This window comes from Dermacentor andersoni, chromosome 3 (assembly GCF_023375885.2).
Source record: "Dermacentor andersoni chromosome 3, qqDerAnde1_hic_scaffold, whole genome shotgun sequence".
Lineage (NCBI taxonomy): Eukaryota > Metazoa > Arthropoda > Arachnida > Ixodida > Ixodidae > Dermacentor > Dermacentor andersoni.
The window spans coordinates 165,984,480-166,002,339 of NC_092816.1; the positions used below are offsets into that span (position 1 = coordinate 165,984,480).

The 17,860-nt window shown below is 46.9% G+C and overlaps 1 protein-coding gene across 1 annotated transcript in view; it reads right to left on the reverse strand.

The window, feature by feature from the left end:
• The window catches only part of LOC126524507 (neprilysin-1-like), an 80,230-nt gene that overhangs the window by 20,667 nt on the left and 41,703 nt on the right, over window positions 1-17,860 (reverse strand). The window contains exons 9-12 of the mRNA XM_050172808.3: window positions 16,803-16,889; window positions 12,803-12,933; window positions 5,433-5,664; window positions 3,721-3,831 (exon numbers count right to left, since the gene is read on the reverse strand). Coding sequence (XP_050028765.1) covers window positions 3,721-3,831; window positions 5,433-5,664; window positions 12,803-12,933; window positions 16,803-16,889 — 561 coding nt within the window. The remainder of the gene's footprint in view (window positions 1-3,720; window positions 3,832-5,432; window positions 5,665-12,802; window positions 12,934-16,802; window positions 16,890-17,860) is intronic.

A 17,860-nucleotide genomic window follows, 5' to 3' on the forward strand; every position in this document is an offset into this window, starting at 1 on the left:
TTATTATTCAGATACCCTAAAGACCCTTACGAGCATTACATAGGGGTTTAGTAACAAGTTGACTTATTTAGAAACCACTGATTAGCGCACGCAAAAGCACAGAATTGTAGAATTTAGAGACCCGCCACGTAAGCACGACTTTGGCTAAATTCCTGGAAACCCGGGAGTAGAAAGTGGAAGTATTGCCGTCACGAATGACGTCACACACAGGAAGGTGGCATGATATTTAACTGGAAAATTAATAGAAAACAGTTGCATGGCATGGACTGAACATCTGCCTAGCAGAGCAGATGTAACGTCACTCCTTCCTCTCACGCTTCTGCTCTTCCTGCGTTCACCTGCTCGCTCGCTCGCTCGCTGGCTCGCAACAGCTGCGCGCACGCGCTCGTTACATGTTCTGACGTCAGCACCGTAGACGGCGAGTAAGCTGCCCTTCGTGCGCCGCTCGCTAGGGGACTACGCACCGCCAGGTGGCGTGCGCTGTGCTTCCTCCTCTCCTTCCCTCGCCCATCGCCCGCATGTCGGGCCAAGGGAAAGACGTTTGCTCGCTTAACCTAAGGAACATCAATGCCAGACGCGAGTGCCACTAAGAAACACCGAAGCCAAAGATTAGGGTCGCGTACTATTTCAAAGAAAAACAGAAAATTAAGAACCTTTTACCTTTCATACAGCATACTAGATTCTAATGAATGTAGTATAAATCGTTAAACAATAAATTCTCTTTCCCATGGTACTAGTCCTCAACCACATTTCTATTTATGAAAAAAACCAAGAAAAGATATCTGAACAATCATTTGTTAAAGAAAGAAAAAAGTTCTATAAAAAACGCCATTGTTGCTTCGCACAACAATATTATAGAAATATAGAATATCAATTCTTTATCCAAGGGGCACGTGAAAAAGATTGGAGGATGCTTCAGCTGCGCCTTTAATAGCGGAATGCGATAGCACTGAAACATTACCACTGCTTCTCGCGCTTCCCGGCAACTGCAGCTTTGCAACCGTTATGTTTTCCTGGAAACGCTGGCGGCGAAGGCTATGCACGAAGGCGAACTTTCTGTAGGGTTGAGGATTGGGCGAGTTGGTATTGCATTCTAGAACTGGTACAGCGCAACATACAAAGGAAGAAACAAGCCGAGCCGGCTAGATAAAGGAACTGTTCCTTTATATAACCGGCTCGGCTCGTTTCTTCCTTTGTATGTTGCGCTGTACCAGTTCTAGAACTTTCTGGTTCTTTCTTTTTTGTTTCTCCTCCACGGCTGGCGTCGCTGCTGCCGCGGTGACTATGATGATGATGATAATGATTAAATGATATCCCCTTTGAAACCTGACGGTGACAAGTAGTCACCCAGGCTGTCTCACTTACTCAGGCATGCTGTACATGTTTTTTATCTAGCATTCCTTTGTACATCTCCTCAATCTTTTTTTGCCATTAAAATTGTATCTTGTACCGCTAACTGGATGGTGTTGCAAGGAATCGAGCGGCACGGGCCGCTCCTACTAAGACAGAAAGAATTATGTTTTGTCGCATATTCAAATAACAATCCGACGCTATTATGTCCGTACATTGTGTGTAAGTCGTACTTTACGAATTTACTTACGCATTTTACTATGGGAAATTAGATCAATTTAGTAACGCCTGTGCTCCACGCGGAGGGCCTGCGTGGATCGGGATTTTCTCAGACGGACATCGCCATCGATGCCGACGCCGGATTTTCTGCGACATGGGACCCTTGACGCTACCACGCCAATACTCCACCAAATATCATCTTTCTATGTACATAAAATTTTTGAGATGCCCAAGAAAACCTAAACCGTAGTGGCTAGTTTGGCAGGGTGCCGAGTCGACTCCCGGCCTTCTTTCGGCGCAAAACACGGCTCCCTGCGCGGCCGCTGGCAGATTATCCCGCCCGAAGGATGTTTTCTCCCTGCAGATAGGAACTGTTACGCTTAGAACAGGCAGGATATTTTTATATCAACGCGCGGCAACGTTGAAACGGTTCGCAGAAGAAAGCCAAACTCCGTGCTGAAAATCTTCCTTCCGAATCAGCGCTGCTTACAAATTTCTATAACTAGCGCGTAGATCCATCCGGATCTGTAGAAATGCGATGTTCCCGTGGATGGGCCCAAAATGAGGGGCGACGCCATTTTAGAAACTACGATCGCCCAACCGATGTAATTGTTCACTAGAAGCATGCTGAAAACGGTTATAGGTGAGCGCGATAGCGATTATACGCCGGCATTAGTGGGAGGCAGACAAGTGCGGCCGTAGCTCTGAGAAAGTATTATTTTGTTTAACAAGTCGATGTTCGTGAGAGTTGTTGAAATGTTGAAGTATTTCTGCCATAATAGCTACGTGTTATCGCGGTTTCCTGTCCAAATTCTTGGGTATTTCACCAGTCAATATAAAACCAATTTGGATCGAAAACGAAACGATGCTTTTACACGTGATTCGCAGCCATGCGTACACTTTTGATTTCCGAGGCATAGCTTAATGCGCGAGTGCCTAATAGCATGCTTACTGCCATTTTAAATAATAGTTATGCTGTACTTAATCATAGTGGACTTACGTACGCTAATTTCACAGAATACATCCGAAGTGCCCAGTTTTCACCACCGGGACTCACCACTTTCTGGTTTTTCAGAATTTCATTGCCAATTTAAAATTATGGTTCTACTTAAATCGGAAACAGCGTGCTGTATTCTTTCACTATAAATTGTGGCCATTTTATTACCATCAACGTCTCACAACACATTCTGGCCAGTTTTCGGTCCCTTTAAAGGTATCGTCTGTACGTGCGTCTTTGTGTCTGCAGACGTCTTTATACAGCAGGAGGCTTTTTCGAGGTCGAGGTACATGTTTCCCTACATGTTCTGGGTGCACTGCGTGAATTCTGCAAAACAGGGGAGCCATGGACGTGGCGTTTCATTTTATCGCAACATCTAGTTAATAGTACGCGCAGTGCTCGGACTTTATATCGACGCAGCACAGTTTCGCTGAGTATAAAAAAAACTGTTTCTATCTGTGTGTGTGTGTGTGTGTATGCGTGTGCGTGTGTGTGTGTGTGCGTGCGTGTGTGCGTGTGTGCGTGTGCATGTGTGCGTGTGTGCGTGTGCGCGTGTGCGCGTGTGCGTGTGTGCGCGTGTGTGCGTGCGTGCGTGTGACGTGAGATTAGCGGAAATATGCATTACATGAACGGCTTTTTACGCATCGATGTATGAGCAAACGATAAAGACGCGAGAGGAAGCCTAAGGTATACCAATGGTTGTTATATTGAATTTAAATCTAGATACTATAAAAAAAAAGGCAGTGAAAATGGACGAAATAAAAAATAACTTGCCACAGGTGGGAGCCATACCCACATGCTCCGCGGCGGCCATCCTCCTCTTCACTGTCTTGCGTATTCGTGTACAGTGTGCAAGATTAGCCCTGAGAGTGCTAGCCATCGCCACTCACTGCAGAGACTATTTGTACACGCGAAGAGAACAAACACACACGCAGTAGAACATGGACATCGTCCGATATGTATGACGCAGTGTCACCAGCCCCCTCACCGAATTGCCCCATCAAGCTCCTCGGCGCATCACACTGCTAGGATTGTGTACGTGCTACAATGAATCTAGGGCGTCGTTGATTGAAACACATTCAAAAATTAATTTCACTTGAAGCGTCTTCTGCATCCACAGGGCGTAAAAGAATGAACTGCAATGTTTTGCCGACCTTTCGGTAAGCCTCCACTCTTGCGTCCGCAGTAGTCAGGTAGCTGTACGCATAGGAATAGTCCACGCTTTCGTAGATCTTCCGGTACACGTTGAAGAATTTGATCCAGAGCTGCGACACAAAAATAACATGCATAGTGTTCAGCTAAAACGTGGAGTATCAATTCCTAACGTAGAGCACACGTAAGATGGTTTGCTTTTGTCCGCTGTAGCAGACTCGATATAATGTCAGGAAGATCACGTGATGGTAAGGACGAAATAAAAAAACAAACAAACAAATACAATTCTTGCTTGATGCATTCCGTTGGTGTTCCTAAATTAATTTTGCATTAATTTTACCACGAAATTGATTTTTAAATTGCAGTACTATATTTATGTCCACACCAGAGATGTTAAACGCAGGCTTTTAATACCCTAAGCCGGAACAGCCTTCCCTGCCACGAATATAATTGTTGCAGTAAGCAGGAGGAGGAAGCATCGCCTACATGAACGCTTAGGCAATTTTGTGCCACTGCATCTATTGCTGCAGCAATATTAAGGGTATCGAAGTTAGTATTCGAAAACAACCAAAAAAGACTAGTGGCAAAAAAATGAAAACAACAGTAGTTAAAAGAAGAATATATATTGCAGGCTGAACCACAGACTATGTATAATTCGTGTTTTGTAAACCGCCAGATGTTACAGACGTCAGACTCCACAGAAACTTGTACACTTTAAGACAGCCTACGAAGCAATAAAGGTCCTCCTGAAGTAAAAGTGTCTCGAAGAGTGTAATGAGTTACTGGCTGCATTTAGCTCAGGCAGTCGGCTGTCGCTGTAAAAGGGCGCGTTCAAAATTGCTTCATCCACGCGTCAAAACAACTGTATCTTTACAAACACTCCATACGTTCCGCGAGAATAGCTTCCAGATGCACTGTGTTCTATGAGCGATCCTGTCAGCACAGGTCGAATTATTTTGATAGCAGGAAATGAAGTGACAGGTTAAGGCCAACAAGAGGTATAGTCAGTTCGATACAGGCAGCGGTGCATTTTCATCGTGGCGTCCCTTAATTCCCCTACTCAATCTATTTTCTAATGTTTATTTAACAATGTCGCAGCACAACATATGGCGACTAAACGCGCTACCTTATTCATATAGTGCGAAGTCCTGATTCGTTGTTTTCGCCGTTAAATTCTGCTATGACTAAATACATTATCAATTTTTGTATTCATCATATCTTGCCCTCAGTTTGTGATTGGGAACAAAACAATTGGAATAGGACGGCACAACGGGTTGGATGAAAGCGCAAGCAATACACCAACTGTTTTTGTTCAAGTAAAGCGAATTTTTGTATGTCGGGATAAGTGCGTTAGGCGAGTAGCTAGGTCATAAAAACGCTTCACTCGAAGATGGTAGCTCGCCTTTTCATTCAATTGGCCGCACTGTCCCTCTTCACTCGTTTTGTTCCATGTCAAAAAGACAGCGCAAGAAAAATACTAACGTGAACCTACTAGCTTGGTTTGTTTCCTTGGCTTGTGGATTCCCAGGAGTGCATACCAATTATTAACACGTAAAGAGCTTTTAGGGAATTTTCCTCTCACGTGTACGAAAAATCCATGCGCAAGCTGTTTCAATTAATAGTGTGGAAGTGATGTATGCAGCCTCTCAAGTGGTTCGCAACATGACCCACCGTTTCCAAACGCCCTTGTTTGAGAGCTCAACGAGGCACGCACCTTGTCACCTTTGAGTCCAAACTTCTTCTTGATCCACATGTGGTAGATCCAGGAGGCAGCAGTGGGCATGCTCTTCTCGGCGTAGCGCAGGCAGAGGCGCCACCGCTCGGGTTCCGTTTTGTAGCCCAGGTGGTAGCGGTAGAACAGCGTCTTCACGTGTTTCTCGTGCGTCCGGTAGAGCAGGCCGAGGCGCAGCAGCACGCGATAGCCCAGGTAGTTGTAGATGACGTCCCTGCAATGTCCCCGTCCTTTTTTTTTCATCCACGGAGTGGTATAAGCATCCGCAGGAGCATTTTAACTCGAAACGTGAGCCGTGTGCTGGGCCGACTATAACGCGCTAGTAGTGGAACCACAGGTTCGAAGGGGAATGGAAGGTAATTGCGTGAGGATATGCTGTTTAGCAGTAAACGTTTCGAAGGATTGGCCAAATAAACTACGTTTTGGTAATGAAATTAGAGTAAGTATACAAACAAAAATTACCAGCAAAATAAAAAGAAGACAAAAAGAATAAACATTTACAACTGGACATATTCCTTTTTCTATTCTTTTAGACCGCAACTGTTGGGCGACCATTTCTGCGGGAAGCGTCGGCGTCGACGTCGGCGGCGGCGTAACCGAGTGAACAAGCACAGTGAAAGTTAAACCGAACGCGGAGCGCAGCGGGGAATGAAAGACGTGGAGAGGAAAGCGCACAGAGTGCAGGAGAACCATGAGGCGGAAAGCGGAGGAGGGTATGGAGAAAGCGACGATGGCTACGAGACGGCGCCAGTGAAGCGCGCGTAGTCAGGGAGTTCTGTCGGCGGTGGCTTCTGTGTATCGCGGCCACGCGTCACCCACGCGCTGGCCCTCGCGATCTCCCGATTTGCGAAGCAGTCGCGCCGCACTTTGCTGCATTTACAACGTGCCGCACGAGACAGTGTCCGCACCAGGCAATATATCGCGAAATAAAAACGCGTATAGAGCTGCGCTCAAATTTCGCATTAGGAAATATCGTAATCGTCGGGGATGTTTTTTTTTTTTCATATTGGCTTATACACCCAATTTTGATTTGGGATTTCAACCCTTCTTTTATTTTTCATTGGGGTTACCTTGTCATACTTCTCGTGGTGCGTGTTTTCCACACATTTATTTAGTTTATTTCACTACAGAGGGATCGAAAACACGTAGAAGCAACGTAGGATACCTGGCTAGTTGGTTGGCTAGACTATGGTGCCATTGCAGCGCCGGGTCTCATGTGGCAGCATGTATAGCATAATGCCTGACACTAAAGTTAAGAGTATATTGCACTGACAATTTTAATACCAACGACAGTACTTCCATTCATATAGAAAAAAAAAAACAATACGGCAAAGCGCGCATAGTTTTTTCGGTTTGATGTAATGAATGGAGCCTACATATAATGTTGCGAAAATGTGCATTATTATGTAAAATAACTATCTTTAAATCATCATCATCATCAGCCTGGTTACGCCCACTGCAGGGCAAAGGCCTATCCCATACTTCTCCAACTGCCCCGGTCATGTACTAATTGTGGCCATGTTGACCCTCCAAACTTCCTGATCTCATCTGCCCACCTAACTTTCTGTCGCCCCCTGCTACGCTTCCATTCCCTCGGAATCCAGTCTGTAATCCTTAATGACCATCGGTTATCTTCCCTCCTCATTACATGTCCTGCCCATGCCCATTTCGTTTTCTTGATTTCAACTAAGATGTCATTAACGCGCGTTTGTTCCCTCACCCAATCTTCTCTTTTCTTATCCCTTAACGTTACACCTATCATTCTTCTTTCCATAGCTCGTTGCGTCGTCCTCAATTTAAGTAGAACCCTTTTCGTAAGCCTCCAGGTTTCTGCCCCGTACGTGAGTACTGGTAAGGCACAGCTGTTACACTTTTCTCTTGAGGGATAATGGCAACCTGCTGTTCATAATCTGCGAATGCTTGCCAAACGCACCCCAGCCCATTCTTATTCTTCTGATTATTTCAGTCTCATGATCCAGATCCACGGTCACTACCTGCCCTAAGTAGCTGTATTCCCTTACCACTTCCAGTGCCTCGCTACCTATCGTAAACGGCTGTTCCCTTCCGAGACTGTTAAACATTACTTTAGTTTTCTGCAGATTAATTTTTAGTCCCACCCTTCTGCTCTGCCTCTCCAGCTCAGTGAGCATGCATTGCAGTTGGTCCCCTGAGTTACTAAGCAAGGCAATATCATCAGCGAAGCGCAAGTTACTAAGGTATTCTCCATTTACTCTTATCCCCAATTCTTCCCTATCCAGGTCTCTGAATACCTCCTGTATCTTTAAATATGGTATGGTAACAGCTTCATTTAAGTTGGGTTGGGAGTTTGTAACGTCACAGAAACCCGCCTGAACTTATCACGCAAATCTTTATACCCCGGCCACATGCTCAACCAAGCGGCTTGATGTCTGATTAACCTGCCCACCATTCTTATTTCTGTGATACATTTGTCCTCGAAAATCGACGTAAAAGTTTTCTTATCATCCAGTGCATGCAATGACGTAAAACAAGCCTTCGTACAATAAACATCACAGGTGCAACTCCCAGAGTACTTCTACTATGAACGCCAAACGAGTTTTTGTTACTATACAACACTTCGATATACTGAAGCAGGTGAAATACTAATATAAAGCATGTAGACTAATCGGCAATGCAACGTAAAGCTAACGTTCAATACTTAAAGCTTTGTAGGTTATCCATAGAAGGGCTGTAATAGCAACATCAGAGGTCAAAGTTAAACATCAACATTTATCCATGTGGACTGAGATGATGATGTCCGATTTCGGGATTGGGGCAAAATTCTGCTTTCATAACTAGAATTCTAGGTACAATTATTTGGTAGATCCTAGCTAATCCCACTGGCTTTCACTTCTGGGCGAGTTAGTATGGATGCAGTTTCCAGTTACAGACAACAATAAACGAAACAAACATCACATTCTCTCTGTGGCAACCAAAGTCGCAAACAAATGAATTGGTACAGGCTCCCGAATCAAACTACTGTTTGCCAGCCTACTGCTTAAATGCGAGAAAAAATAATAAAATAAGCATCACGCCATAACAGCAAGAAATGCGAAGATCGTAAGGCGCAGTTGGTAAGTCTCCTAGGCAGTTCCATCTCACACTACTATGGTATCATAGATGGTACACACTAAAGCACGATTCAGAGGCGTTTCGTAATATCAGGCATTTGCACCAGTTATTTCGCCAGTATATTATTATGTGTATACAAAAGGATTCTCCTAATAAATGAAGGCGCATATTTTTGTTTTAATAACATGTATTCTTTCACTATGCCGCATATTGTAGCAATACACGTGCATGATTACACAGCTGAGCAGAAATACTTTCCTTGCAGAACATATTGTTACGTAGGAAGACGCCGACGAAAAGCTATATACAAGTATATTTACAAGGCAATACGCCACACTTGGCCAAGAGGCAACAGCCCGCGCTAGCCTCTAATCGTCATCGTCGTCTTCACCCTGCTCGCCTCTTTGTCATCGCAAATACTATTCCGTAGCACTACTCTCGGCGGCAAAAGCGCCATCCCGGAGCGACTAAACGCCGGACTCGGAAACAGTGTAGTAGGCCTTGAGCCTACGCCGTGTAAAACATCACCAGATGCCAGAGTAGAGGACGAGGTTGAACACACAGGAGCAATTTCGTACGTCACAGGCGTCACCTGGGGGAGCACGCGGTAGGGCCCTGTATATCGCGAAAGGAGCTTCTCTGAAAGTCCGACGGGACGAGAGGGCGACCACAGGAGCACGAGCGGACCAGGCGAAAACTGTACGCCACGGTGGCGGGCGTTGTACTGACGCTGCTGAGTGGTTTGCGAGGCCGTCAGTCGAGTACGCGCAAGCTGGCGTGCATGGTCCGCGAGGGCGATGGCGTCGCACGCATACTCGCTTGTTGAGAACGCAGCAGGAGGAAGTGCCGTGTCAAGGGGCAAGGTCGGTTCGCGACCGTAGAATAGATAAAATGGAGAAAATCCGGCGGTGTCGTGCCGGGAAGAATTCGACGCAAATGTGACGTAAGGAAAGGCAATGTCCCAGTCGTGGTGGTCCTTGGAAAAGTACTTGAGCAGCATATCGGTAAGAGTACGGTTTAACCGCTCTGTCAGGCCATTGGTTTGAGGATGGTCTGAGGTAGTCAGCTTGTGTTGAATGTGAATGGAGCAGGAAGGCACAATGTAGGCGATAAAATTCGAGAGGAAGTTATGATCACGGTCAGTAAGCAGCTGTAGCGGTGCGCCATGAAGTAAGACAATGTCACGCAAGAGAAAGTCCGCGACGTCAGTGGCGCAACTGGTAGGGAGAGCCCGCGTGATAGCGTATCGGGTGGCGTAATCAGTTGCGACGGCTACCCATTTGATCCCAGAGGATGACGTTGGAAAGGGACCGAGGAGGTCTAATCCAACACGAGAGAACGGTCCCACGGGACGGTGATCGGCTGGAGATGACCGACAGGTAGCACCTGAGGTGTGAGCACCTGAGCGAGCGAGACCAGGCCAATAGAAGCGGCGGCGGCGGACGCGGTCGTGCGTGCGGGTTACCCCAAGATGTCCTGCAGTGGGTGCGTGAAGCATCTCAAAGAGCACAGTCTGTCGTAGATATTTTGGCACGTCAAGACGAAGATCAAGGCTGTCAGGGAGGAAGTTCCTTCGTTACAGAATGTCGCCCTGGAGGACATATCGGCGAACGGATGCGCCGGTAAGTGTAGAGCGCCGACGCTCGATGAGTACTCGCAGCGATAGGTATCGGTACTGCCCATCGGTGATGTTAGCGAAGGCAGACACAGAGAAAATGCCGTTGGTGGTACTACTGTCGGCGTCGTCAGGCTCGGCTACCGGGTAGCGAGACAGGCAGTCGGCGTCCTTGTGTAGTCGGTCAGAGTTGTAGGTGACAGAATACGAAATTTCTTGGAGGCGTAAGAACCAGCGACTAAGTCTTCCTGTAGCATATTTGAGTGAGCATAAGCGGCAAAGCGAGGGATGGTCTGTGACAACGGAAAAGGGTCGGCCATATAAGTATGGGCGGAGCTTCGCAACCGCCCAAACTAGAGCCATACACTCACGCATAGTGATGGCATAGTTGCACTCCGCGGGTGAGAGGAGCCTGCTGGCGTAAGCGATAACACTGTCGTGGCCGCACTGGCGTTGTGCCCGTACTGCTCCAATTCCGTGACCACCGGCATCAGTACGGACTTCGGTAGGCGCAGAAGGATCGAAATGGGCCAGAACGGGAGGCGTTGTGAGAAGGTCGATTAGAAGCAAAAATGCAGAGGCCTCGTTATCGTCCCACTGGAAAGGGGCGTCCTTTTTAAAAAGCTCGGCCAGTGGTCCGCGAAATTTTTCACGAAACGGCGGAAGTACGAGCAAACGCCGATGAAGCTGCGCACATCCTTGACACACTTTGGAACAGGGAAGTGCGTAACAGCATGGATGTTGCCTGGGTCCGGTTGCACTCCGTTCGCGTCAACGAGATGTCCAAGGGCGGTAATCTGGCGACGGCCGAATCGGCACTTCGATGCGTTGAGTTGCAGACCGGCTCGCCAAAAGACGTCCAGAACTGCTGAGAGGCGCTCGAGGTGCGTAGCGAACGTTGTGGAGAATACTATAATACTATAATACTATACTATAACTCTAGCGACAGCGACAGTGCCGAGAAATGTGCCCGATTCGATGGCAGTGAAAACAAATGGGCTTCTCGTCTGCAGTGCGCCATTCAGACGGGCTGCGGAAACGTGGTGGGTAAGAAGATGCAGGACGGGGCGAAATCGAAGAAGCCGGGTGGGTATGAGGGCGATGGGCAGAGCAGATGGTGTGAAGACCCGTGTTTGCAAACTCCTGGCGGACAACTGCCTGGATCAGGGAAACCGTGACTGCAGGCGCATTGGAGGGGCTGGAGTCGAAGGTAGCCGGATAGGCGGCCTCGATCTCACGCCGTACGATTGTGGTAACATCACCAGTGTTGTTAGGACGAGAAGCGTCGGCACAGGAAGATGTCGCTGGGGTGTTGGGCAGACGGGCAAACTGCTGGTCGATACGTTGGCTTTTAGCGAGTTCCAGGTGGCGGCACTCTCTTATAACTGCATCCACCGTCGCCACGTTGTTAAAAACGAGCAAGTTGAAGGTGTCATCGGCAATGCCCTTGAGGATGTCGGAGAGCTTGTCGGACTCAGTCATGTGTGCGTCAACATTGCGGCACAGAGCCAAAACGTCCTGAATGTACGTGACGTAGGGCTCCGTTGACGTCTGCACACGGCCGGAAAGCGCCTTCTGCGTGGCAAGTAGGCGACCGTAGGCTTACCGCTTTTGCTTAAGCAAATCCCAACTGGTGAGCTCATCTTCGTGCGTCCGAAAGCAAACAACTCGAGGTGTGCCAACGAGGTAAAAGACTACGTCGGCGAGCGTGATAGTAGGGTCCCACCGGTTATTGCGGCTGACATATTCGTACAGGCTGATCCAGTCCTCGACGTCTTACCCATCTTTGCCCGAGAATACGCTAGGATGACGGGGAGCGGGGAGAGTGATATAGGTCGTCGAAGTGGCAGCAGGTGTCGGAGCCGGCGGAGTGGAGTTTGCGTCGCCGGGAGTCATGAAGGAAGGCTCGACGTACCGTCCACTGCGAAGCTCCGTGAAGAGGTAGAGGGAACGTCCATCTCTGCAAGATATGTTACGTAGGAAGACGCAGACGAAAAGCTATATACAAGAATATTTACAAGGCAATACGCCGCACTTGGCCAAGAGGTAACATCCCACGCTAGCCTCTAGTCGTCGTCGCCGTCTTCACCCATCTCGCCCCTTTGTCATCGCAAATACTGTTTCGTAGCAATATCATAAGAAGCCAACAAACAAATGCACGAAGGAAAACACAGCGGAAAATATTTGTACTTACTAACTGAAATAAAGAAATGATAACCTAATGGAATTGAAAGTGGATGAAAAACAAGTTGCCGCAGGTGGGGAATGATCCCACGTCTTCGCATTACGCGTGCGATGCTCTAACCAGCCGAACTACCACGGTGTATGGGGAAACGGCACCGCGGTGGCTCATTTGGTTAGAGCATCGCACGCGTAATGCGAAGACGTGGGATCGTTCTCCACCTGCGGCAAGTTGTTTTTCTATTAACTTTCAATTCCATTATTTCGATATTTCAATTTTTAAGTACAAGTAAATTCCCCTGTGTTTTCATTGGCTTCTTTGCTTGTTGTCTTCTTATGATATCATTAATAAAAATCGGGCCCCTCGATTAACCCACTTTCTTGTCGTTTTGCTAGAGAACGTATGATACACGGCTGACCAGCCTTTGCTTAAGAATATAGGCAGGAGTATATATTTACGGCTTACTTCGACTGTTTCTGCAAGAACCGCGCCAGGCCCGAAATATATTTCACGTTGCCGATGAGAATTTTCGTCTGCGGACCAACGTTTGTGGGCGTGCCATCGAACACAGTCTTCAGGAAAGTCATCCAGTTCCACTGCGGGGAAAATACCAGAGGAGACACGCTTAGTAAAGAGCATGTGCCTTGGCAACATTCGGAAAAAATAAATTATATACGACAACCATAACCCTCAACCTCGAAGTATCACGACTCACGACAGGGCATTAACCCATTCTTGGTTGCTCGGAGTGCTTCTGGTAACGGTAGTGTATAATAAAGCCATAATGGCGCAGCTCGGAAAGTAAAAAAAAAAAAAATAAGCGAGGGCACCCTGTTTCTACATGCATATATTTTTATTATTGGGATTAAAATTCTTAGCCCACTTCGTCCACAGTGAGTTTGTATCGTGCTTCTATAGTGTCCTTAATAGCTGTCCTTTAAATTACGAAAACTACAAAAACTTTGGCACTGTTTGTTTACAAATCTGCGTCCAAGAGCACAGGAAGCCCGAAGCTGTGTCGGCTCAGCCTTGATCATAGGCTGGAGAAGGAGGACTTTATTCTCAGCGTCAGCACGTACTGACGCCTAACCGTTGCAATCTCTGAGGCTGCGAAAAAAGAGTAGTAGTTCGCGGCCGCGCCACTAGATGGCGCAACGCTTTCAAAGCGATGCGCGAGGGAGGATCCCGGCAGCCGTACACGACTCGTACGTGACACGTTTCGGCGGTGGCCATTGCACCTCTGTATTGACCTCTAAACATGATCACGCGATAAGCTGAATGTAAATCGCTTCCAAGATGAAGCAAATGCAAATGCCAGTCCAATAGGATGGGTTCTGCTAGGTTTCTGTGTCCTAGTTGTTCAGTGAAAGAACAGCTATGCAAAATTAAACATTTTGCAACTAGTTCATGAAGCGAGACATTTCCTCAGCCATATGCTTAGGTACAACTTATGTAGAACCAATGAACGTTCACGACCTTCCATACATTTCTTTTTTCTTTTCTTTGCATCTTCTCTCCGTTATTCTTTCCGCCTTTCATTTCTCCTTACCCTTCCTCCAGTCCAGGGTAGCAAACCAGAATATCATCTGGTTAACCTCCCTGCCTTTCCCATTTCCTTTATCTGTCTAGGTAAAACGAAAAGCCCACAAAAGAAATAAATCGGCAAGGAGTGCTTTCGCTTTTCTGCATGTGAGACCGCTTGCTTCGCGGTAAACCTACTGCAAGCAATCTGAGCTATATGTAAGGTGGCATGGGGTTTGTTCCTCCAGCCATCTTTTAACAGCAGCAATCTTTAGCCCGGGTAGCAGCACGTCACAAAAGTGACGTGCTGCTACCCAGTCAGCAAAGACGGCTCAAGGAACAAATCACAAATCACTTTGGTGACGTGCTGTGTGATGTCTCCTTGTAACGTTTGGCCACGTGTTAGTGCACAAACGTCCCTGTGCTTAGGGTGCGAGGCACCCTATGAAAAGACCTCTGTGTCATATACCTATAATTCAATATAATCATGGGCCGTATAACGTAAAACTATTCCAATATGTTTTTTATTCCAATCTCCTGACGTCAAATTTGCGTAACCGCCGACGCAAGCATTGGGCGGTCGCCCGCATGGTTGTCTGATCAAACCAATCAAATGCTCCCCTCGTTCATAGGAGGTCACATTTGTTTGCTTGAAAAACGAATTACATTGGCTGCACTGAGCGGCGTGTCTTATCGAAGTGGTTGACAAGAGGCGAGGAGCACGCTCTAGTGGAGAGGGATTCGATGGGGCCGAGGCACTGCACTGAATATCGATAATCGGTTGAAGAGGGTGTTGCCGGCGTCTGCGATTCGTCCGCTTTCTCTTACTTAGCTTGCGGTGGCTCGCCGACAATCGCGGCGGCATGCAACAGAAGCTTAATAATGACGCTAAAACGGATCCTCAGCAACGAAGAGTTAGCAGAAAGAGGTCGTAAACGTGCCGAAAGTTCTCAAAAACGTTACACGGCCACGCAAAAAGTTGTATTACACGCAAATAAATCCATACTCTCCGGCAGGAGCGATTAGCCAGTGCCTGAGCGTACGGTGGCACCCATCTTTTATTCCTTTCGGAACGGGGCAGCCTGCGGCTATTAAGAGAAAAATTCACTTTTATTCGGCATATTAATGGGTTTTTAACGCGTACACATCACGTTGACGTGGTGAGTTCTCGCGGTTTTCTGACGTCGCGTGACAGGCAGGTCAAGTGGGTGCAGCCCTAAATCTTTTGAACAATAGTCGATGTCTAACGGCCAAAAAGGCGTCGAATCAGAATTAACTATTTTTTGTTCGCTGCAATCATGCATAATCAATGTGTACACGTCATATCAGATGGAGAGGTATCGCGGTTTTCGTGAGGTCGCGTGATAGACAGGCGAAGTGGGGGTGGTACAAAAAAGTGTGTGACTAATCGCGGAGGGCTGATCGCAGAATTGGAATAGAAAAGTTTGGAATAGCTTTACGCTATAGCGCTCCATATGGTATGCTGTTTAGGTACCCGTACGTTCCATGCACAATTGAACGTCGTTATCACGGCGGCCGCATATCGATGGGGGCGAACTGTAAAAGCACCCATGTATGCTACGGCGTCCACGACTAGGGGCCCTATAACGTAAAACTATTCCAATATATTTCTATTCCAATCTCGTGACGTCAAATTTGCGTAACCGCCAACGCAAACACCGGGCGGTCACCCGCAGGGTTGTCAGAACAGACCAATCAAACGCTTTCCTCGTTCATAGGAGGTCATTTTTGTTTGCTTGAAAAGCGAATAAGATTGCCTACACTGAGCGGTTTGTCGTATCTAATTGGCTGACAAGAGGCGACAAGAACGCTTAAGGGGAGAGGGATTCGATGGGGCGGAGCCACTGCACTGAAAGTCGATAACCGGACGAAGAGGGTGGTGCCGGCGTCTACGATTGGTCGGCTTTCCCTTACTTAGCTTGCGGTGGCTGGTCGAAAATCGCGGCGGCATGCAACGGAAGCTCAAGAATGACGCTAAAACGGACCCTCAGCAAAGAAGAGTTAGCAGAATATGGGGGTAAACGTGCCGAAAGCGCTCGAAAACGTTACATGGCCACGCAGAAAGCTTTACTATACGCAAATACACCCATGCTCTCCGGCAGGTGCGAGTAGCCAGCGTCTGAGCGATCGGCGGCAGCCATCTTCTATTCCTTTCGGAACGGGGCAGCCTACGGCTATTCCGAAGAAAATTCAGTTTTGTTCGGCATATTAATGCATCTTTATCGCGTACACGTCACTTTGACGCGGTGAGTTCTTGCGGTTTTGTGACGTCGCGTGACAGGCAGGTGAAGTGGGTGCAGCCCGAAAACTTTTTACCAATAGCCGAGGGCTAATGGCGAAAGGGGGTCGAATCAGAAATAACTGTTTTTCTTTTTTCTGTCAAATCATGCATAATCAGTGTGTACACATCATACCAGATGGAGAGGTATCGCGGTTTTGGTAACGTCGCGTGACAGACAGGTGAAGTGGGGGTGGTCGAAAAAAGTTTTTGACCAATTGTGGAGGGCTGATAGCAGAATTGGAATAGAAAAGTTTGGAATAGTTTTACGTTATAGCGCCCTAGGGCGTGCTTCATAATCAAAGCATAGTTTTGGCATCTAAAACCCAATAATTTAATTTTTTGAAGTCGTTATAATGAAGTGCTTGGAGCCTCCGAAATCAATCGTTATACAGATCCCTTCGTTGTAAAAGTCAGCTCAAACAGAAGCGGGACAGGAGTAGTATTTAGTTACACATGACATTTCGTTGTAAAGGCTTTCGCTGCAGGTCCCCTCGACTGTTAACATATATTGTGACTGTGCAGGAAAACGTCTATTGCGCGCCTGGCAGGGTGCTGTCATGTATTGATCATATGAATAAACGAGGAAAAGTTACCCGAGCGATAAACATATGCAATGCTGTGAATAAAAATAAGCGCGCTTACGTAAAACGAGTTGTCCAGGTCTTTAAGCTTCAGAACTTTTTTGTCGTAGTACACGCCACTGCGGTGGCCCTCGGCGTACCTCAGCCTCTGCAAGCGTGAAAGAAAGTGTGAGCAACGAAAACAGGATGGTGCACCTAAAAAGATCAAATTATTTCCAGTCATTGCAAGCGATAGTGCAACAGCAAACGAAGCCGTATTCCAGCAGAACGCCTGCGTTTCTATTGCACAGAGTTCTAAAGAAAAAGCACTGATACTCTCTTTTTTTCCAAATCACCGAATCTGGACTACAGGCAATGTAAAATCCGCAAATGCGCTCGTGCACACATTTAAGCTTACGTAACAAATTCTACGGACCTCAGCGTATTATGTAAATAAGGCCTCAGCCTGCTGACTAATGACATCATCGCTGCCGCCATCTCTTTAACGCAATGTCAACGTTTTTTTTATTGTCTGTTACCTTTAACAACGATATAAGCAAGCGCTTTGCCATCTTAGCTGTGGAACAAGTTATCAAGGAATTTTGCATATCGTCTATTCGGTGGTGCAGGTCACACAATACAGTACTGACTGCGCTTCTGTCTTCTGGAATTTACACTTGACCCGCGACAAAACTGTGTGTTTTTTTTCTTTACGATTCCTTATTTCGGAAAGCTTTCTGGTCTGAGATATCTAAGGTACTAAGAGGGCGCATGTAAATGTCAATCAAAGACACAAAACCATACATTATAAAACTTCAAGTGATATGGCATCAAATTTATGTACAGACGCAATACTGTAGTCCAGAAAGGAATTTGTCAGAGTTACCAATAACAAGTTGCTCGCAATTCCCACCGATCGCAGCGATCGATTTTATTTTTGAACTCCAAGACAAACAAAGTTAGAAAAGAGGAAGCTAGAAGATGCGTCAGAATTTCGCCGAGAGCTATTTCGCAGTTTCTTTTGGTGATGGTAGTTGGTGGCTGAGAAATGCTCAACAAATCGAGAAAGCTCAACTACCTGTGACGGGTCGCGGATTGTCGAATATGGTGCGTACCATCAGGAGCAACACGCCGAACTGG